The 23,782-nt window shown below is 45.4% G+C and overlaps 1 protein-coding gene across 4 annotated transcripts in view; it reads right to left on the bottom strand.

Moving 5' to 3' along the window:
* Nucleotides 1-23,782, bottom strand: part of LOC135905312 (uncharacterized) — a 112,207-nt gene that overhangs the window by 16,600 nt on the left and 71,825 nt on the right. For all 4 annotated transcript variants that reach the window (XM_065436335.2, XM_065436336.2, XM_065436338.2 and 1 more), the window contains 2 exons: nucleotides 18,985-19,334; nucleotides 1,666-1,880 (listed from right to left, as the gene is read on the bottom strand). In XM_065436335.2, coding sequence (XP_065292407.1) covers nucleotides 1,666-1,880; nucleotides 18,985-19,334 — 565 coding nt within the window. The remainder of the gene's footprint in view (nucleotides 1-1,665; nucleotides 1,881-18,984; nucleotides 19,335-23,782) is intronic.

Raw genomic sequence — 23,782 nt, 5'->3', positions numbered from 1 at the left:
CTGCCTGATGCTTATGACAATGACTTCCATGCCATGACACACACTCACAACAGGGGACTGGCCGAGAAGCGGCCGGTACATAAAAATAAGTCGCATTGAGTCAAACCGCGCAGCATGGGTACGCGGGGGCAGAAGATTGCGTCGGTTTCCTTTATGCGCCAAAGATGCAGAAATGTAATACCCACATTTATTCCACTTACACCAGCTTATTAGAAGCTTCGTTTTACATTGACTCCAATGGGTGCGTTGCTCTTTTTCTCACGTTCCTACCTTCTTTTTCTCGATGTGTGAACGAGTTTTTCAAGGTACACACACAGACACTAGCATTGTATATCTTCAGCCGGGTAAAAACTGCAATTTTCGGCACAGGATGTGAGAGAAACTGCTCAGTGCAAGTTCCATTGAGTGGGACTGTTACCTGCCGTGCGTTATGTCATACTAACCAAACATTATTTAACAGTCACTCGATACAAGCGTTTTACTTGATCATTGAAAGACTGGCAAAGACGTTTCACTCCCAAGCCTCGTAAAAAGATGTGCAGCTACATCCACATTTCGCTTACAAGGTCATATTTCTTTTTTCACATACTGCAAACCTTTCGTTCCAAGCAGAAGGACAATAGAATAAACAACAACAATAGAGAACAAATCAGGAACTAGCAAGTACAAGTTCATACAATTTCTTTGTTGCACTTTATTTGTGAACTGTCTTTCAAGTCCAATATTGTTCCACGGGAAAAGAAACGTTAAACGTATCAGTTCGAGGGTAATAGGGAGCTAGTGCGTCAGGATGATGCTGTAATGAATTGAAACCTACTAGAATACAATCTATTCACAAGACTTGTCAATTTTCTTGAAGAAAGGAAATTTTTTTCTCACACAACGTGCCCTCAGAAAATCACACTTATGCGAGACTCAACTCGTATCTTTTACTAAAAACTTGCATAAGTCCCGGACCCCAGTAACATAAACTGAGTATGAGATTAAAACTAGTTCAGTGTAACTACTCGTTTATTTGTGTCAAATTATAACAGAACTGCAAGCAGAACAGCTATGAAAAATCGCTTCTCCATCCCTTGCGGCTCGACGTAAAGCTTTTCGTTTAACATTTTTTTTAGAAACTCTTTGCCCATGCAGCACTTCATGGTGTATCCATTTATGAAGGGGAAAAATTCACATCCACCTGAACTGTAGCACGTGGCTACAAAGGAAACCCATACGGCTTTCTCTGAAAGAAAATCTCGCTGTTGAAAAAAAATTTGTCGAGGTCCGGTCGACAACTAGGGGCACTGGGGCACTTAATATGCCAAATCAGTTTTACGGAAACCTGCAAGGGGTAGAAAAGTACACGAAGGGAAAAAATTGGCATACATCCGAATGTTCCTCTACTCATTCTATTCCTATCAAGTTGTGTAAATCAGCTTGTGTAGTCTATTCATTGTTTCTTTTGTTCTTTTCAACCAATATCTGTGAAGTTATCTGTAATCTGCTCCAATCTGTACCACCTTGAATGTTCCTCAGTGTACTATATTTAAATAAATATTATTCGTGAGGCAAGCATGCATACGATGAAATTTTCTGAAGAGAAATCTTGTTGGAATTGTGCTGAATTAGAAATGCGTCTACAGGTGACGGAACAATACACGACAAGAATTGTTCTCTTACTATGCTCTTGACTTGCAACTCGTGCACGGTCTCCAAGCGATGGCAGCCAATAGAGAGTGATGTGAGCGTGTAGTTGTACTGCATACATCCTGCAAGTGTCTCGAGGAAGAGTCCCGTGACAGTCTTATCAAAGTACACCTGGACACTGTGCACTTGCTGACTCCTCGATATCCATGTACAAAGCAAGCACACATCCTCATATTGCGCCGAAAAATCTGCGAAGAAGAATAACCACTTTGATTAGTGCCTTAGTACGTCCTGCGCATAAAAGTGGCATTCTCCTTTCCTTTTTTTTGCAAGCACGATTTTTTCCAATAAAAGCGGTTCTGTGTCGCTGAGCCCCCCCCTCCCCCCCCCTACAACGTTGCTATAACAACAGCAATCTTTGTTCTTTAATATGGGAATCTTCGTACGGTAATATCACGCACTTTAAGCAGTGAGTGTGCACTGTTGCCAGTCGGCCGGCTTTTACAGACCGCGATATCATAAATAAAGAAAGTTATCACAATGACGACCATCGCAATTCCGGCTATATTCGGTCTCTTTTTCTCGAAATCACAGTCTCCAGACTTTTACGTTCCCACCTGTCTGCTCTAAGATTCGCTTAGGCATATAACAGGGCCTACTGAACTACAAGTTTAATGCAGCCACACACTGTGCTAGCGCTAATCCTTTGCCGCAGTTCGTGATTCGAACTGTCATTTTACACTATCTTCCGTTTTCTGTGATGAAAAATATGCATATATAATGCTGTTATGAACACAAACAATACAAAATAAATGAAGGGTAACAAAATGTTAACGCAAACACTGGGGGCGTTCCGTAAATGTAAACGATCACAAAGCAGACGTTGGCCAAACATAAGGTAACAAGAAAATCCAGGCTATAACACAGCAAAGAAAGAAACAAAGAAATGCACGACACAGACATAGGCTCGTGTCGTTAATTCCTTTCTTTTTTTCTTTAGTATTCGCGTGGAGTTTTTCGTGTTGTGAGTGATTAATTGCAACTAGCCCGAGGTAGAGAATAAGCTCAAGCGTCGAACACTTTCAAAGAGCTTGTTATTGTAAATATCGAATAAATATCGCAGTCCGGTGGAGCAGCGACCGAGCTCTGACCGTGTTTTCTTTGTTATAGCTCCGAGCCGTGGAACCGCCGCATCTCCCGATGACCATGGAAGCGTCGATGTGCTAGGCCTGCGGCAGATATCTGCGCGGGCATCTGGACCAAGCAAGCGCGGATGACAACGGGACGATAACGCCGCGAAAGGGGGCGGCGCTGACGTCACAAACCACGGGTTCTACGGGCTGCAAAAGGACGCTCAGAAGAAGAACGCCCCGCAGTCCGGTGGAGCAGCGACCGAGCTCTGACCGTGTTTTCTTTGTTATAGCTCCGAGCCGTGGAACCGCCGCATCTCCCGATGACCATGGAAGCGTCGATGTGCTAGGCCTGCGGCAGATATCTGCGCGGGCACCTGGACCAAGCAAGCGCGGATGACAACGGGACGATAACGCCGCGAAAGGGGGCGGCGCTGACGTCACAAACCACGGGTTCTACGGGCTGCAAAAGGACGCTCAGAAGAAGAACGCCCCGCGGTCCGGTGGAGCAGCGACCGAGCTCTGACCGTGTTTTCTTTGTTATAGGTAAGAAAATTGTGCCTCAATGAGACACACTTGCCTGTACCTCATGCTCCACTGGACTGACTGCCGTATTGAAATAATTTAGTATTGTAGTGTTCTAGCCCTTTCGAAGAAGTTATGGCGGAACGAGAGTGTTTTGCATGCCAGAAGAAGCTTGGCAAAGAGCAGTTTTTGTTATGTTTTCGCTGTAAACATTGTTACCATCTGGGCAAGTGCTCAGGCATTCAGAAAAAAAGATTTAAAGGTATGAAACAAGGTGACATTGACATCTGGAAATGTCAGTCATGCGCAGATGAGGAAACTGAATATTCGGATTCAGACAGCAGCAATGCAAGTGACCAAAACCCCGAAAGCGGCAAGGAGCCTCAGCAGCTAAGTGCTGCGGCTCAAAAAGTTGAAAGCTTGGATCAGAAATTAGCCAAAGTTTTGTGCAAGTTAGATAGTGTTGATAAGAAAGTTGACAAGCAAAACGTAACGACGAAATCAATAGAAAGCTTCATGGAACTGCTGTCAAAAAAGTATGATGAACTTCTTGCCAAAATCGGCTCCCAGGAAACTGAGATCTGTAAACTAAAAGCAAAAACCGATGAACTTGAGAAACGGCTTACTGAAAAGGATGCTGAAGTTGCTCGCATAAGAGATAGCATCGAAATAGCAGAGCTGTACTCGCGCCGGAAAAATGTTGAGATTCATGGCATTCCCGAATCGCCAAAGGAAGACCTATTCCAGGTCTTGGTGAACCTTAGCAATAAACTTGACATTCCGGCGCTAGAACGACATTCCTTGGAAGCAGCGCACAGGTTGAAACCACGTTAAGGCAAAATCACACCAATTATTGTCAGATTCACCGACCAAGCAACCAAAGATCTCTGGATATCCAAAAAGAACACTCTCAGGGCTGAGAAAATATTCCTGAATGATAATCTGACCAAAATCCAAGGACACTTATTTTGGCAGACTCGACAGCTGGCGAAAGAGAAAGGGTACAGATTTGTCTGGACAAAGAACGGCAAGGTGTTGGTCAGGAAGGAAGCCGGTTCTAATGCAATTAGTGTCAATAGCGTGGCTGATCTTGCAAAAATAAACTAATGGGGTCATTTGAATCCTTCAGCGAATGGGATAAGCATATCCTCGAAACATTAAGGGAAGAAACACTGCATGAAGAGCTAAAATTACTACACGTGAACATTCGTACCCTGCAGAAAAATTGGGATCACTTGTGTGCGTATTTGCAAACAATGCCTGATGTGGATGTCATTGCGCTGTCTGAAATCAACATTACAGCGGAAAGGTTAAGTTTGTATTGCCTCAGAGGCTACTCGCAATATGCCGTATGTCGGGAAAATAGGAAAGGTGGAGGTGTTTTGATGTTTGTGAAAGATAGCTGGTTGTCATACAGTATTGAGGTAAAATTTGATAATGCCGAGCTGCTCAACTTGTCGATTAGTAAAGTGGACACTACGTACACTCTGTGTATTATCTATCGGCCGCCAAACTTGAATACACACAAATATATCGAGGAACTGCAGCTTTTACTAAATAAGTATATGAACGAGAAACACCTGATTTTAGTAGGCGATATAAATATAGATATCTTCCAAGAGTCTCAAAGAACTGTAACTGATTACCTTAATTTGCTAGCTGAACATGGGTTATACAACGCAATACATGAGTACACAAGAGAGGAATACTTGGGCTCAAAAATTTCCAAATCGTGCATTGACCACATCATCCTTCGATTAACCGACCAGCGGTATACATCCGGAGTCGTTAAGCACAAACTGGCTGACCATTATTTTGTCATGTTAGCAATTATGTCTGAACAACCAATAACGAAAGGAAAGGTTTTGGTTACAAGAACTATTATCGATAATGCACAAGTTGACACAAAAATCAAAAATACAAACTGGAGTGCACTCTTACCGCTTGATCATATAGCCACGTACAGTAGACTTATTGAAACATTCAATAGGATTTACGAAGGTTCCACTAAAATAGTAAAGGTGAAGAAGAGAAAGCCTGACAGTAAATGGATCACGCCAGATATCATAGAATTGTGCTACCTTAAGGATAAAGCATGGCAGAAAAGCAAGAAAGAACCGCACGATGTAACGAAAAGAGCACAATACTGTTCACTAAGAAATCTGGTGACAGCGAAATTGCGACTTGCGAAACGAAGATACCTCTCACGAGAATTCTCGTTAAATAAAAACGACGTAAAGAAAACGTGGGCATTGGCAAACGACCTGATGGGCCGATCGAAACACGCATGCGTTGAAGACGTAATAAAAAAGAACTTCCCCACAGTAGACACGGAAGTAATGTGTGATAAGTTTAATGACACATTCTTGCATGCAGCGGAAATACTAAGAGCAACAAGTCGCGATGGGCACACCGAATACAAACCTAAACGCACATGCGCGAACACAGATTTTCTGCCAGAAATATCTGAAGTCGAATTATGGAATATCATCAAGGGTTTGAAGGAATGGAAGCCTCCGGGTTTTGATAAGATTCGTAATCGAGACCTCCGTAGTAATTTCAAGGAACTAAAAGACGTATTATTAAAAATTCTAAACGGAATATTTCAAACTGGAGATATACCGAAAGAAATGAAAATTTCTGTTGTTAGGACAATATACAAAAACGGAAAAAAGAATGACTGCGGAAATTACAGACCGATTTCTATCCTTTCAGCGCTTGCCCACATAATGGAAAAGCATGTAGCATCCGTGCTGCTGTCGTTCTGTGATCGATTTTCACTGAACAATAATGCGCAATTTGGTTTCACACAGAATAAAAATACAACTTCTTTGCTAGATGAGCTATCCGATTACATCAACAGTTCGATAGAAAATAACCGAGTGGTCCTGGCTTTAATGTTAGATCTAACAAAAGCTTTCGATACCATAGACCATAACATTATGATGAAAAAGTTGCAATATCTGGGTTTTCGGGGACACTTCATTAAGTTTTTTTCAAGTTATTTTGCTGACAGATTTCAGTGTGTTAGGTTAGGAGAAACATATAGCAGTTTGGAGTCGCTAAACTATGGAGTACCTCAGGGTAGTACGTTAGGACCCCTGCTTTTTAACATTTATGTTACAGACCTCAGCCTTCTACCATTACATTCTAAAATTTTCCAGTATGCGGACGACACTGCGATAACTATAGATGTTGCGAACATTGATACAGGGTTCGAACAACTACAAAGGGATATTGTTAAATTATGTGATTGGTTTCAGGAAAATTATATTTACATAAATAAAGGGAAAACAAAGCTAATTTGTTTTAAGAATCCCCACAAAGCTATCACAATTAATAGGAGGATTTTTTTGCATTCGTCAGACTAATTTATGCCGCTGCCTACCTGTGCCACTCGAATCAACTGTAAAGTATTTAGGTGTGCATTTCGATCAATGTCTTAATTGGAATAGTCACGTTAAATACATATGTAAAAAGCTAAGATCAATTGCTGCCATGATGTATCACCTTCGAGGCAGAGCTCCATTTAAAGTAAAGCTTACTGTATTTAAGGCGCTAGCTGAGTCTTTACTTATGTATGGCATTACATTATACGGCACTTGCTCTGAAAACAAAAAACAAGAAATTAATCGCGTAATTCGTAAAATAGTCAAGAGCATAACCTACGGTACAGCGTTAGATAGCGCAGGTACAAGGGAAAAATACCAAGCCCTGGGTATACTACCAGTGAAAGAACTATTTAATTATGTAGTTTTGAAGAATCACTACTTCAGCAAAGAATTCAGGGTTGCCGTAAAAAAGAACGTGACACTGCGACAAACTGAGAGGTACGTGAAACCACGTGTCTACACTCACTATGGAAAAAGAACCCGGAACTACTATGTCCCTTCAGTATTTAATCAATTGAGTGATGAATTATGTACAATAAACACGAAACGAAAAATGAATAAAGCGATCAGAAATTGGTGTGCAAGCTCAATAAACATTTACTAGGTAAAGCCAGTTGACTCGTACGGAATTGTTTACCGGCTTTGTTTTCAACTTTTGTTTGTTCTTGCTTCGATACCTGTGTATAATTTTTAATTCAGCAGTTTAAAGAATTGAGTTGTAGTCCTGTAAGTGACTGGTGTATTTATGTATCGCTTCGATGTTTTGACTTTGATGTTTTTCTTGACAACATTGTGTAATGAAACAGGAACTCAAAATGTTTTTTTGTTTGTTTGTTTTTGTTTACTCCATTGGACGGTGTTCAGTGTATATATGCGAGAGAATGTATTAATTGTAGTAATGTAGTAATGTAATTGTAGCAATGTAGTATTGTAGTGTAGTAGTAAGGTAATTGTAGTTATGTAGTAATATGAATTTAATACGTTGTTTCACCGACTGCCTGGTCATTTTACAAGCACTGCGTGCTTAGATTGACCAGTAAATCCACCCTGTACAAAGAATTTTGGATAAATAAATGAAAATGAAAATGAAAATGAAATGAAAATCAGAGGGAATGGAAAATGAGAGTGAAATGCACCTTTGTCCAGTGCGGTAACCGGCTGGCTAAACTTTGCTTGCGTAAAAGACGGCGATAAATTTAGAAGTACACAAAATCTGGAATACTTGCCTGAACTAGGTAATAGCCAGCTAAGAAGCACTAGGGTGGACGGAAAGTGGACAAAACGAAAGGCAGTAAGCGAACTTGACTATACTGTATAAAAGGAATTGCGTGAATAAAGCATTTCATAAAGTGTACCGGAAGTACTTTTACAATCGCAGACTGAGCCTTCTGTGTCAAACAAATGCAGGACACACTATAAGGCTTATGACTAGAACTCTTGTAGCCATGTAGTTACAACAAGGAGTTGAGAAAGGTACTGGTCGCCGATACTTCGAAAGGTCCCTCCATCGAAAAATAGGCCTGGACGTAATTCATTGTCCCTCCAATTAATTTTTCGTGTAAGTGTAGCCGCAATCCAAAAGGCCCATGTTCTATCGTCTGTGGTACGATCTCACGGTTCAAGATCTCGGCAATGTCAGTGAGATGGCGATTATATTATGTAAAGACCACGTTCAGCCTCAATATGAGTAGGAGGCATGAATGGTTTTTTTTTAAGTTGGGTGGTGCCTTGAATAGAAATTTGAGATCAAGAAAATAAAGGCGGCGATAACGGCTGTTTGGCTGAGACAAGTAACTTGCCTAAGCCACGTGCACATAACGCTGGCGTCTGTCTTTGTGAATGGTACTGAAATATAAATTGAAGTGCTGAAAGTAAAGTTCGCCACTGCGTCCTCGAAATAATTTCTATCAACTGCGCGGTGCCTCACCGGAGCATGTATTGGCCATTTCATATTGTCGAGCGCTATAGCGTGGTAACTTCACGAGAAACAGCAAGGTGCTTGTCAAAATTCAGGGTCAATGGTGTGTAGTACTCATTTCGCCTCCCGAAAGCCAGTAACTTTTCGAAGCGGCTCTTGCGAGATGTTACGCACTGCTTAACGAATGCTAGCAATCTCCACAGTCGTCAATGTTTTCTTGTGATCGTGCTTGAAGTTTCAATAAATCGACAAGGCTGGAACAGCAATATTAGCCGCGGAGGCATTTGAGGAGGTCAGTTCATGAAAGTAAGTACATACTCTACAGACATGTACTTAAAAGAATAGGGATAACGCAATTTATTTCAGAATATATCATATTCATGATTTTACGCTGGAGCCAGGGATTCAACGACCAATCAGTAGTAACGAAAATCACCCTGAGATGATTAAAACTGCAGTTGGATAAAGGGTTGAAGGTGTCACTCATACTTCGCGATGGGTAGCTCCAGTATGAAATGTAGTATGGGCGCATATCATAGAATCCTCAAAGATGTGGTATTCATGACTGCTGATTGAGCAAAGGTAAACATTGAGAGGTTCACAGGAGCGGTATACATTCCTACGGTACAGTATTTGCGATGACAAAGAAGAGAGCAGGGTGAAGACGACAATGACGATTAGAGGCTATCGCAGGCTGTTGCCTCTTGGCCAAGCGCAGCGTATTTCCTTGTAAAAATACTTGTGAATAGCTTTTCGTATGGGTCTTCCTGCCTAACATATCTGGTGGAGGTGGACTTTCCCTGTACCTCATCACGGAGCTTCGCAGTGCAGGGTACGTCGAGCCTTCCTTCATGGCTCCCGGCGACGACAACTCGACGCCACCGGCTCCGACGCCTGCTGCCACTTCGACGACCAACATCATTCTCCTCCCTCCTCGTGATACTGGCGTATTCTCGGGCAAAAATGGCAAGACGTCGAGGACTGGATGAGCCTGTAGGAACACGTCAGCCGCTATAACCGGCGGCACGCTACTATCATGCTCGCCAACGTAGTCTTTTACCTCGGTGGCACACCTCGAGTTTGGTTTCGGACGCACGAATATGAGCTCACCAGTTTGGATTCGCTTAAGCAAAAGCTCCGAGACTTGTTCGGCAACCCCTACGGTCACCATCTTGCCACGCAGAAGGCGCTTTTCGGCAGTGTGCAGACGTCAACAGCGCCCTACGTCACGTACATTCTGGACGTCTTGGCTCTGTATCGCAAAGTTGACGTACACATGCCTCAGTCAGAAAAGGTTTCCGACGTCCTCAAAGGCATTGCCGATGAAGCCTTTAACTTGCTCGTTTTGAGACACGTGGCGATGGTGGATGCAGTTATAGAAGAGTGCCGCCGCCTGGAACTCACTAAAAGCCGATGTATCGACCAGCAGTTTGCCCGTCTGCCCAAGACCCCAGCAATATCTTCCTGTGCCGACGCTCCTCGTCTCACCAACACTGATAATGTTACCAGGATCGTCCGCCATGAGATCGAGGCCGCCTATGCGGCTGCCTTCGACTCCTGCCCCTCCAACGCACTTGCAGTCAAGGTTTCCCTGATCCAGGTAGTTGTCCACCACGAGTTCGCGAACATGTCTCTTCACACCATCTGCACGGCCAATCGTCCTGATACCCACCGGGCTTCTTTGATTCCGCCCCGTCCCGCATTTTTTTACCCACCACGTTTCCGCAACCCATCTGAATTGCGCACTGTTGACAAGCCCATTTGTTTTCAATGCCATCGAATCGGGCACATTTCTCGGCCCTGTCGCAGTCGCTAGTCTTCCCCGACCCAGTCTACTTAAACTGCCTACTCTCGCCCCCCACGTGGCCCTTCTCGTCCCTATGTCACGTGCTCCGATATTGCTGCCACTGATTATCCTGCACCGAACCACCCCCATTCTCGTTCGCCTTCGCCACAACGACGCCAATCTCGCTCCTCCCAGCCCCGTCTCTCCTATTCGCCGACTCTCTTCGGACGCTGCTCCCAGCCGGAAAACTAGACGACGCAGCGCTTCGAGGTGACGCTGCATTGCTCCCTACGCCACCAAATCCTCTACAGACGTTGTCCAGTCATCTGAACCTTCTTGACGTGCAAGTCGACGGTGTTTCTGTATCTGCTCTTGTAGACGCTGGGGCGCATTTGTCGGTAATGAGCACTTACCTTCGTAACCGGCTGAGGAAAATAATCCCGCCCACCACGACGCCTGTTGTCCCTGTCGCTGATGGCGGAACCGCCCCCGTAATTGGTATGTGTGCCGCCCACGTCTCCTTCGCCGATCGCTCCACTATCGTGCTAATCACAGTCATCGCCCACTGTCCCCATGACATCATCATCGGCTTAGATTTCCTCTCCCACATTCTCCTCTCATTGATTGTTCCGCCAATACTCTCCGCCTTGACCTGGTTGTTCAAGATCCCGCTGAACCACATCCCAGTCGCCTCAGTTCCGTCGACTTCGCTCGCTTGACACCTTCGGCACTGACTTACGTTGGCTTCGTGTCATCCCCACCAGTCCCCGACGGTCACTACATCACGCCTCCTATGTAAGCCGTCGTCCATACACACGAGATCACAGTACCTCATACAGTTTTATCTATTATGGCGAATTGTGCCTGCCTGCCAGTGTTCAATTTTGGCGTGACGGCACAAGTGCCGCCACGTGGGATGTGGCTGGCCCAGCTTTGCTCATTCGAGGATCACTCAGTAGCAACTATTGCTGTAGAGGATTCAGCCGATCCTTCTTTATCATCACAGTCGGCAACTTGTATCATTGCCGACTTACAGAAAATGATTGTGCCCGACATGTCGTCCAAGCACGCTCGTGAGCTCTACCACGTTGTTTTCGAAGCACGATCGCCCTTTGGCCCAAACTACAGCCGTTAAACATCGCATTAATACCGGCGATGCCCCTCCTATTCATCGCCACCCGTATCGTGTGTCACCGGCTGAGCGGCAAGTTATTCACGCCGAAGTTCACAAAATGCTGGCTGAGAACGTTAGTCAACCGTCATGTAGTCCATGGGCGTCACATGTACTGATAAAAAATAAGGATGGCTGATGGTGCTTTTGCGCGGATTATCGGCACCTTAACAGCGTTACCAAAAAGGATGTCTATCCCCTATCTCGTACTGATAAAGCCCTTGACTGCCTCCAAGGTGCTCGCTACTTCTCCTCTATTGACCTTCGCTCCGGCTACTGGCAGATTGCCGTGGAGGATCTCGACCGCGAGCAGACTTATTTTGTAACACCCGACGGACTCTATAAATTCAAAGTGATGTCATTCAGTTTATGTAATACTCCTGCCACTTTTTAACGCATGATGGACTCCCTTCTTCACGGTTTCAAATGGTCCACGCGCCTGTGCTACTTGTGCCACGCCCTAACGGTCGCTACGCACCTCGAGCACCTCTGAGCAGTCTTGCACGTTTTTCGTCAAGCCTGTCTGCAACTCAATGCGTCGAAGTGTCAATTCGGCCGTCGCCAGATTACCGTCATTGGGCATCTCGTTGACGCGAACGGAGTGCAACCGGACCCAGGCAAAATCCATGCTGTTGCGCACTTCCCTGTTCAAAGTGTGTCAAGGATATGCGCAGCTTCATCGCCCTTTGTTCGTACTTCCGCCGTTCCGGGAAAAATTTCGCGGCCATAGCACGACCATTACCCGAGCTTCCGAAAAAAGACGCCCTTTTCCAGTGGGGGGATAACGAGACCTCTGCATTCTCGCTTCTAATCGACCTTCTCACAAAGTATCCCGTTCTGGCCAATTTCGATCCTTCTGCGCCTACCAAAGTCCGTACTGATGCCATCGGTCACGGAATTGGCGCAGCACTGGCACAACGCCAGCGCGGCCCCGACCGTGTTATCGCTTACGCCAGCAGGCTCCTAACGCCTGCGGAGCGCAACTATTCCATCACTGAGCGTGAGTGTCTGGCCATAGTTTGGGCGGCTGCGAAGTTCAGCCCATACTTATATGGCCGACCCTTTTCCGTTGTCACGGACCATCACGCGCTCACTGAAAGCTCCTACAGGAAGGCTTGGTCGCTGGGCCATACGCCTCCAAGAATATTCATAATCTCTCACCTATAAATCTGCCCGACTACACAAGGACGCTGACCGCCTGTCTCGCTACCCGGTCGACGAGCCTGATGAAGCCGACAGTAGTACTGCCAACAGCATTTTCTCTGTGTCTGCCTTCGCTAACATCGCCGATGAGCAGTACTGAGACCCATCGCTGCGAGCACTCATCGAGCGTCTGCGCTCTACACCTACCGACGCATCGGTTCGCCGATATATCCTCCATGGCGGCATTCTGTACCGAAGGAACTTCCTCCCTGACGGATCTGACCTTCTTGTCGTGCCAAAACATCTACGACAGACTGTGCTCTTTTAGATGCATGACACAGCCACTGCAGGACATCATGGGGTAACCCGAACGGAGGAGCGCGTCACCGCCGCTTCTATTGGCCTGGTCTCGATTACTTCGTCCTAGGCAATGTTGCTGCCTGTGATCCCTGCCAGCGTCGGCAAACACCTCAGGTGCTACCTGCCGGTCATCTCCAGTCCATCAGCGTCCCTGTGGAACCACTCTTTCGTGTTTGATTAGACCACCTCGGTCCCTTTCCCACGCCATCCTCTGGGAATGAATGGGTAGCTGTCGCAACGGGTAATGCCACGCGATACGCTATGACGTGGGCTCTCCCTACCAGTTACGCCACTGACATCGCGGACTTTCTTTTGCGTGACATTATCTTGCTTCATGGCGCCCCGCGACAACTGCTTACTGACCGCGGTCGTAACTTCGTCTCGAAAGTTATCGCCGACATTGTGCGTTCCTGCTCTGTTCAACAGAAGATGACTACCTCATACCATGCTCGACCCAATGACCTCACAGAGCGGTTAAACGGTACTCTTACCGATATGCTGTCCAAGTACGCTTCCAAGGACCACCACGACTGGGTGATTGCCCTTCCTTACGTCACATTTGCATATAATTCTTCCCGGCATGACACCGCCGAATTTTCTCCGTTTTATCTTCTGTCCGGTCGCGAACCGACATTACCCCTTGACACGGAACTTCCTCCTGCTGCGATCTCAACAAGCGAGAATGCGCGTGACGCCATCGCCTTCGCTGACCATGCACGCTAGCTTGCCCGTACTCGACTGACAGCCTCGCAAACCACTCAGCAGCGTCAGTACAACGCCCTCCACCGTGACGTACAGTTTTCGCCTGGTGCGCTCGTGCTCCTGTGGTCGCCCTCTCATCAAGTCGGACTTTCAGAGAAGCTTCTTTCGCGATACAAAGGGCCCTACCACGTGCTGCACCAGATGATGCCTGTGACGTACGAAATTGCTCCTGTGCGTTAGGCCTCGTCCTCTACTCTGGAATCTAGTGATGTTGTGCACGTCAGTAGGCTCAAGGCCTACTACAGTGTTTTGGAGCCCGGCGTTTAGTTGCTGCAGGATGGCGCCTTTGGCACCGGTGGTAGTGCTACGGAACAGTATTTGCGATGACAAAGACGCGAGCAGGGTGAAGACGACGGCGACGATTAGAGACTAGCGCGGGCTGTTGTGTGTTGGCCAAGAGCGGCGTATTTCATTGAAATGATACTTGCATATAGCTTTTCGTCTGCGGCTTCCTACGTAATAATATTGATAGGACAAATGCCTGCTCCCGAAATTTTGCTAAATATACTTGAGGTGGACCGTGGCACGCCAAGACGGGTCCTTGAAAACTTTCGGAAGTACACCGTTTAGCAAAAGCATGGGTATCACAGGCTCGCCAGGAAAAGTAGAATTTATTATTATTTCAGACACAAATTATGAAATCCACAAGTGCGCTGAAACGTTCGTAGTGTCAATTTTCGACTGCAGCGCCCCATTTCCAGTTACATTACTAGAGGGTGAAGTACCGAATTCTGCACAGAAGTTGTTCAGGGACGTAGTAGGCAGAAATGTCGCGTGTCCATAAGTAAAGACGTGGTATAGCGCAGGTAACTTCCACATAGCGCCTGGCAAACGTGTAGTAGGGATCATCCAAGCGGGCCCGACTTGGTTCCTTCTACAAATATTAGAAGCTGGTAGGTCTTTCTTCAACATCGTTAGGTATCTGGCCCCAGAAAGGTCATGGTCCATGATCACACCAAGAAATATTTTGTGGGCGACCTATGCTATCAGGGTACCGTCTAGGGTAATCTGATGACTGCTCATTGCGTTGTGAGTGAGAGCAATGGCAGCAAATTTTGCAATTGCCACTTACAAAACGCGAAGGAGTAGGTACGTAGCTTTAGTAGAAATAGCTCCTTGTACTACCGCGCGCACTCATGGGTGTGAGACTGCAGGATCCCACCGCAGCTGCAATCTACATAGAAAAGTAATTTTGATAGTGAGCACAAACACTTCTGCAAGCTGAGTTACGTTTGGTTCGGTGAGCATGGGGCTGAATACGCCAACACCAAGGAACGGCTGGACCCATTTCGTGATGCATGATCTTTATCAGCCATCATCATTAAACACATGCCATCGCTAAGATAGCTAGTGATCATAGTGCACATGCGCCCCCAATGCCTAGCTCATCTAAAGCATCCAGGATAGCCTCGTGTACAATTTTATCGTGGGTCAACCTTGTTTTCAAGATAGAGCGCCTGACAGGCGGTGATGTGGCAGCTCCTGTTCCATGGACGACACCACATCATTGTGTATATATAGGATCTGCCTATTCAAATTTTATAACCGCTTGGAGAGCACACCTTTCTATAAGGCACTCTCATCCCGTTCAGTCAATTGTCTCCACAGTTTTAGTGACGCATCTTGTGAAGGTAAATAACGTCTAAGATAAATAATTTCGGTGGAACCTGTTTGGGTTTATATGCATTTCATATCGTCATGCACAATTCAGATGCCCATTATGCACTGAATGCAGATAGGAGAAGCATGCACGTATCTTCTCCGAGATTCTACAACGCAGCGTATTATGTGCGATCGGGAGCAGGAACAGATGATTACTTGATGAAGAGAGGATATCTTCGTGTGCATGCATCCTGAATTTCATCGCTATAGAGTAATGTATTGATGCCGCTTTGTTACGGCAGTGGAAGAGCAGAGACCTAAAACAGGAGGTGACAATTATCTTGAGTGACCTCAACGTTATTCCCGCATTGTAGAAGACCCACCATTCGAAGATACTTTTTTCTTATGGAAAAAGCGATCTGCGTACAACACTTCTATTTTTCCGCAGAGGACATTGCGAGTCCAGTACAGCGCAGTTTTATGTCCGTAGCACTTTGATTAGCCTGTCTACGTGGCCGCCAGTGTGGCGTCTAACATCGTAACTCATGTCTAGGTCTTACGATGTTTATATTTAATTTTGTCCCTGTATGGCGATAAATTACATGAACACCTTCATAAACGCTATCAACAGGGATCATAATAGTTCATCTGTAGACAAAGTTCGTTGTCTCTTGGGCAGTTGATGTAACAGCCATTTCCACCTTAGATGCCATGTATAAGGTCCGAAGAGTGCTCGCCAGAAATTCTTTGAATTCGGTGAAATCGGTTGAATGAAGGGGACGTTGCGAAAAAGGAGTAAGCATTTTAGTTGCATGTAAGTCACAATGGGGTGCTTTTGTGCATTTCTATATTAGCATATCCGCCCACGATGAGTAGCAAGGAACTTAGCGCTAACACATGAGTTAAGCAGCTGCGATAGGTTGTACCTTTGATAAAATAGGGACTACCTTCGTTTATAGTGGAAAGACGAAAGTGATCTGTCCAACGTGTTTTCATTGCTGTGCTACCACAAAGTTGGCGGTGGACGTTGGAGTGGTCCAGGAGCTTGAGTAGGTCACGACATATTTTGATGGCAAAAGCAAGGTATTCAAAGTGTGTGTGCTCTTTCTGTGGTAAATAGTAGCCGATATTATAAAACACTTGACACTGATGCTTTACGGCGAGGATGATTCTTCAGAAGCGTCCTCACAATGTCTACGCCGGGCTTGTCCAATTAACGCAGTTGCCCATTGAAACATTGGTTTTACATGTTTCCATGAGCGGAGTAATCGCTCGCCATCCATCGCAAAATAAGCATTTTGTCTCGTGCTTCGCGGCAGTCCTTTGACGTAGTCTCATGATGACGGCACGATTTGGACATTTAGGTAGCTCGCTGCTTCACAGCTAATGATTTCCACCACAACACTCGCAGGTTGCGCTGTTCATATATATTGCGTTCGCATGTCCTGTATTTACGAATGTGGGCAATGTTGTAGAGTCGAAGGGCAATTTGATGCACCGCAAGTATCTACATAGGTGAATGCCCAGGAGGGGTACTCATGATGTCGAGGGTCCTTTCATATCTCAGTTTTATGCAGCGAAGACCGCCGGCCGCGTGCAACCACTTTCCCCTTTCACAGACGAAATAGTCTTCTTGACAGGAAGGAACTCGAAAAAAAGTGTAGAGGAAAGTGCCTGCGCTAGATAAAGATGCCACACATACTTCCTTTTCTTCTCGTGCTAGGCGTAGGGAGTAAGTAGTAGCAACCAAGTTAAAGGATTCAAACGAGAACAAAATGTTGCATACAAATATGTTTGTTGTTTGTGAGCATGTCACCAGGAAATATTGAAATGCGCTCAAGCCACGTGTGCTGTGGATTACCTACACTATTCCTTGACCATTTCTCTTCCAACGAAAGGTGATTGTGTTGTTAATATATAGGAGGCAAGACTTTGGTGACAAGCAGTATGCGAAAGCACTTGAGCATCCTTCGGAGACGAAAACACGAACGAAGAAGCAAGTGTTTAAGGTCGTAACTTTACCAATGGTTCTGCGCATATCTGCCACAAATGTTAGCAGACAACCAGTTTAATTCTCAATTCCTCATCATCGTGTTCCCAATACCACCACCCTCCTTTCTCTTCACATGCTATATCTATCATTCATCCAAACCGCCCTTACCCAGCGTAGAGCAACAGGCTGGATGCACTTCACTCAGGCCAATCTATCCAACTTTCTGTCAATAAGAAGCATCTCTATCTTCTGGGGGATGTATCACATTGTTACGTATTTCGTTACTTGTGCACTGGGGTCAATGATGTCAGGTTTATAAACAAATTGATTTCATTTTGTTAAGTTATAGTCAGTCGTGACAACGTGTCTACCCCTTTTATAAGTATTCTGCCCTTTTCCTTTTCAACACACCAAACTTATTTGTTTACTGTCACATGTCGCGCGAAACACCGAAAGCAACGCATTCTGGAGCGTGGTTTCCCCTGCTTGACAGCACCATCTCGCGTCCAGCAAACAAAGCGTGTTGAGCTACGCTACTGCTGTCCATGTAATGTATGTCCGTCGCAGTGTCCTATATTATTTATCGTTCGTTCAACTGCACTTAAACTCGTAGCGCGCATAGCTAACTACTGCTACATATATTCTTTCTGGCAAGACTTCCCGTATAGATACCATTACTTGCACGGCACCAGCTATTGTGGCCAACGTGGCCTGTGAAGAACCAGGTCTAGGCGGCCCCTTCGCTGATCGCTATTTTGAATATTGTAATTAGTAAAGTTAGCTGAATGCTTCGCCTAGAATTTCAGGCGGGCGCCGGCATGTACTCTTCCGAAGGCTGACGCCAGCATTAAAAGTGATGCTTATGAAGTCTACTTCAGGGAACCCACAAAGAACATGGCTAAATAATGAGCTCTCTTGACATGTTGCGCAGCCTGGTCTGTAAACAATGCAGGTCGTATGTAAGGATTAGTAACCTGTCAATACAAGCCCGGCCACATGTGTAGCAGAAAGAACGAATTCACTGACTCTAAAGAAAGATAAATAATCGTACGCATAGACGGTAATTAACAATGTGTGGTCTATCAGGACTACCCACATACGCAATAAGTTCGATCCTAACATTAATTAGTGATGGTAATTCGCCAGAAGGGAGAATGATTGAGAAGATAAAACGATAAATGCACCGCAGTCTCTAACTTACATGTGTTAGGTAACCAAAAACAAATGAGCGCTGCGGGCCCATGTTGAGTTCGTAAGCTAGCATAGCTAAAATAAAATCTCATTGGGTAAGTTCATTTCTATTCGCTGTCTGATTTGTTCATTACAGTGATTTGTTAATTACATTGCTTGATTGACTCATTGCAGCCACTCGTACTACGCTTGACATCAAAAATAAAGACTACAGACATCGCTCCTACAAGAAGTGATGGCCTCTTGTTAATAGCGACACTTTATAATTTAGTCAGTGCTAGGCTGACAAACATGAAAGAAGCTTGGGCCTTTGATAAATAAAGCTTTAAAATAGTTGGCGCTTTGGCAAGCTACCACTTTAAACGTGCAAAGTACATACTATTCATGAATAGCTCCTCAATGCTGCCATTCAAGGCAAGCCCTTGTATGACGTATTTCGCCGACTCCTGAAACGTTGCCACTGCGATGGTGAGTGTCTTCAGGCTTCGCGTCAGAGGCAGATAGGCTCCCAGACACCAGGCAAAGTCGGGGTGCAGCAGCGTCTGTCCAGTGCAGTCCGTCACCGATAGATTGGTCAGGTGACCTCCACAATGGCCACCGACGAGCCAGGGTGAGTCGCCCCTCGGCCCAAAGAGCAGGTCAATACTTTTAAGTCTCTGAGGACCTGAGAAAGCATTTTGGAGGAGGGCAACCGCACTCGAAGCAGCCGTGTCCGCAGCCACGCAGAATCTGCAAGTTCCGGTTGTATTGATATCAATTGTAGCGTCAAAATATATTTGCACGTTGAACATTTTTGACTAACAACCATCGACCTAAGCAACGTTATGACGCGCGTTAGGAAAACTTGACTCAGCGTTAGCAACACGTTAGGACAGCTTCGGCCTAGCTTCCCGAGATAATACAAAGTGCGTCTAAACAATCGTACGCATAGACGGTAAATAACAATATGTGGTCTATCAGGACTACCCACATACGCAATAAATTCTATCCTAACAATCATTACTGATGGCAATTCGTCAGAACGGAGAATGATTGACAACGATAGCGGAGTTTCAGGTTGCGGTCAAGCTCTTTGAATTGTTTCCTAACAATAAACGGGAGGGACAAGCTGGCGCGACGCAGCACCGAAGACAACTCCTGCTGGGTCTTACATCATAGTGATGAGCACTGCTGCAGGAGTCGCACTTCGATGGTGCAAGAGATGACACTGTCGAGAAAGCGCCGGCGGTAGTCAGAGCCCAGTGAAATATTCAATAACGTTAGCTTGGCGTTCAGTGCTCACACAAAACCGCCATGCAGCAGCCCACCAGGAATCTTAGTGCACTGATAGCGTGTGTGCGTTTAACGCTCAAGTCAGCACCGGAAAGCAAAACGCAGCTCTTGCTCCACCGCTGTCGTAATAGAGCACGGCGTTCACGATGCATTCATTTCGCGTTGTCACTTTCGCAACCAACAGTAATGCACGCCCCTAGAGACAATCAAAGCCTCCGCATACAATTCCTCCTGCGTTTTCGCAGCAATGAAAGCCCTGCTGGCTTGGAAAATACGCGTACGGGTACTTCAACTCCTCCAACCGCACCTCGAACAACTAATCTGAGACTACCCTCTCTACTTTAGTCTTAGACAAGAGGCCTTTGATTTGGTCGAAACGGAACAGATACCAACTTTATCAAAGGTCTGGACGCTACCAGGGCACAGCGCCGGTGTGGTTGCCAGCGAGTTATAATAGTCACTATGGAATTTTTCTCGAAATAGAGATTCTCAGGATCAGAGTCCATATCGGGTGACCCACATTCCATCTGGCATTACATGGAAAGAATGAAGCTGGCCAGGCCATGTAATGGCGAATGGTCGGTAGCCGGTGGTCCGTTAGCGTTGCAGAATGTGTCAAGTGAATGAAAGCACAGGTAAGGGCGTCAGAGAATTGGGTGGAGTGATCAAATTAGAAAGTTTTTAGGCACAATTTGGAGTCAGCGCAGGCGAGGGATAATTAGATGGAATCACTGGAAAAGCCATGGTCCGGCAAACAGCATGAAGACAGGCGGCTGTTCATGATTAAGTTGATAACGCGAACGCTTCGGTAAACTTGAGGCTTCAGCTATCAGCATCAGTCTTCATCTTAAAGTCAGGCTCGATAGCCCGCTCGATAGGTGCCTTGCCTTTATGTACGGCCAATACCCTCGTCTTTCATCAATACAGCGACTCATAATGAAACACTCTGATTGAACAGGTCAGCGAGTCGAATCGTCCACCGAACAGTCGCTTGCTATGTAAACTCGCTCGATTCAGGTTCTATCGTCGCGCCTCATATATGTACATTTACCATCACTCAGTTAATCGACGACTTCCTGATGTTCCCCATTTTTTTCTGCGTCTTAAAAACCATTTCACGTCCACACAGTCTTTACATTACATTACATTACATGTGATGGGGGGACTTTGCAGCACCTCACTATAAGATAAACAGAGCACAAGTAGCTACACTTGGGAAAAACAAGTATAGTTCTATTATTCACTTGCACAAATGAGGGAATGGTATGACATTGCAAACATGAGTAATAGATGCAAAGCATGCAAAAAGAAGATATGCAAGCTTGAACATATGCTCTCAGAGTAGGGGTTGCTCGTCCCTGGTATTTCTTGGAATCAGTTTTGAGGAATGAATAAACCAAACGATCATATCCCTCAAGTCCTGGCTGTCGAGTACGCCCGTGATAGGGCTAATAGGCTTGACCTCCCGGTCCCAACATGGGACTAGCCGGGCAGATGGGAGCATCTTACACATGACCTGAATAAAGTTTTTTGCCTCCTTCTACTTCTATTGGCCTCAAGTGTCTCACTTGTGCACGCAGAATGTGTATCATATATGTAAAACAAGCTCAAACTGTCCCTCAACAGGGGACTGTCACTACAGAACCCAGGCTGCGCTTCACATTTTTTACCCTGCCATCCCCACCGCTTAAGTACATCAGTGTGCTTATGTGGTAGATATGCTTCAATTCAAATAAATTTCTCGCTGCTTTTTTGTGTGCTCGGCTACTTAAACACGATACATCACAGTGAGCGACAGTGTTAGCATTACCGCCTTGTTACCTCAAATGCTGTTATTTTTGTCAAAGTAACAGCGACAACGTAGGATATGGGTACAAAGTTCTCTTTGTACAGTCATCTGGACGACAATAATTTGAGAAAGATTAATTAACAAAACTATTCTTGTTTCCGTCACTCAATCATATAATGGCTGGTACAATTTATTAGCATCAGATTAAAGGGTGAATTAAAGCGGCCGGCAACTCAGAGTTGTATCATACGCCTAGTCATTGTCATGGCACGCATGTTTCTTGTGTAAAACAATATTTATGTTTTTCTATTGATCCACACAATCATGCACCATATTGGCATGATTTACTTGCGAGGCTGAATGCTTTTTCTGATGTGGTATCAGAACCGCATATTCAAAGGAGAAATCATACATAATGAAGGCTGGTTGCGTCACGGCAGCGTGAAAGTCATGCATTTATACGCCTAATGTCAAGTCAATCCCACAGTAGAATATGGGTGCTTGTTTGTTTGTTCTCTTTCTGAGTGATGAGTGATGCTCATGACACCTAGTTTATATTTCTCGGAATCGTAAAGATCGCGGTAAGATCAGTACATCGTGGCAAGCGACTGCTAAAAGCGTAGCATTGATGTCTCGCGTCGAGTTATATTGTTATAAACCACGTTATATTGTTATATTGTTAGTTGTTATATATTTGTTATATTGTTAATAGTTATATTGTTATAAACCACGCAAAATTCTTTTCTTGATGTGCTTGAACATTAAAGCCTGCAGCAAAACAGTAATAACTCGAATCACTGATCTTATTGCAGCATACATACTACAGCATGGGGCCAAATGTTTCTGCAATCGTCAAAATATGAATCCCGGCTAGGGCACAACAAAGCATGTTAAGGGGATATGCGTGCCACCGGAGCGTTTGTGCGTACGTAGAGGCCAGCAGACGACACGAAACACAATGCACACTATGATTGGTACGGCCAGCATCAACGAGAATTCTACGTCGCTCAATCTTGCAGCGTATAGAGAGGCGCTTTGCGCTCGCTAATCCCCAGGCCCTTTTCGGAGACGCACACACGCAGTACCACTGGGCATGTGCATCTATGCATGAGCCCATGTACGTAAACTTTACATATGTAAGTATGTATTGTGGTGTACGAAAACGGCAGTGAACATTCCCTGGCTGCTTCAAGCGCGGTAGCTCCTTCAGAAATGCCGGCGTGATTGCGAAGGGGCTGATCGACTACCGTAACAGGCAGACAAAGTCGGGAATACGACCACCGCCCGATCCGCCCAATCGGTGATGATGGTAAAGGCCAGTTTAATAACCCTGACAAGCTGAACATGGCGGAAACCAATGAGCCAATGTGGACGACTTCCGCGCAAGCAGCGTGACTCCTATTTCCAGTTTTCCTTGCAGTTGATTCATAGGCTGGTTCGAAAGTCGGACATCACAGGCGGAGTGCAGCAAATTGGGGCTTCCATGGGCGAGATTTTTCGAACAGTTCCACCATAAAGATTGCCGAGAAACAGTCACCTCATTCCCTCGTGTTGCTAAAAGGGAAAATAACTGCTTTAAAAGCGGACACGTTTGGTGTAGTGTGTGTGCTGACATTTGAGCTCATGCACATCGTAAGCTTCGGCATTTACAGAGCTCCACATGGAGTGTTCTTAAATATCTGGAGGCAGTTGTGCAAATATGTCAAACTAACGCGGTTCGCATTTCCTTTTACATGCCGTCCTGATCTCGTCGCCTCCAAGCAACTCTTTGCAATAGACACGGACGAGTAAATTTGACCACTTAGCGAGCGTAGCAGACGCCCCGGTGTAGCGCAGGCCCGCTAGCATGTTATAAGAGCCCCTGTGGTGCAGGTAAGCGACCCTCATAGGGACGTCCATGGCCAAACCACGTCCTCCAGCGGTGGATCACAACAATATGTGTGCTTACACACACGCACACACAATATAATATATATATATATATATATATATATATATATATATATATATATATATATATATATATATATTGTAGTGCCAAGTGCGGACACCAGCATATTACGTGAAAGACGGTTCTTCGTACTCGCGCTCGCTCTGCTTGGCCGTTGACCTCACC

Source organism: Dermacentor albipictus, chromosome 3 (genome assembly GCF_038994185.2).
Source record: "Dermacentor albipictus isolate Rhodes 1998 colony chromosome 3, USDA_Dalb.pri_finalv2, whole genome shotgun sequence".
In the NCBI taxonomy this organism is placed as follows: Eukaryota; Metazoa; Arthropoda; class Arachnida; order Ixodida; family Ixodidae; genus Dermacentor; species Dermacentor albipictus.
This window is presented reverse-complemented; position numbering and strand designations above follow the sequence as displayed.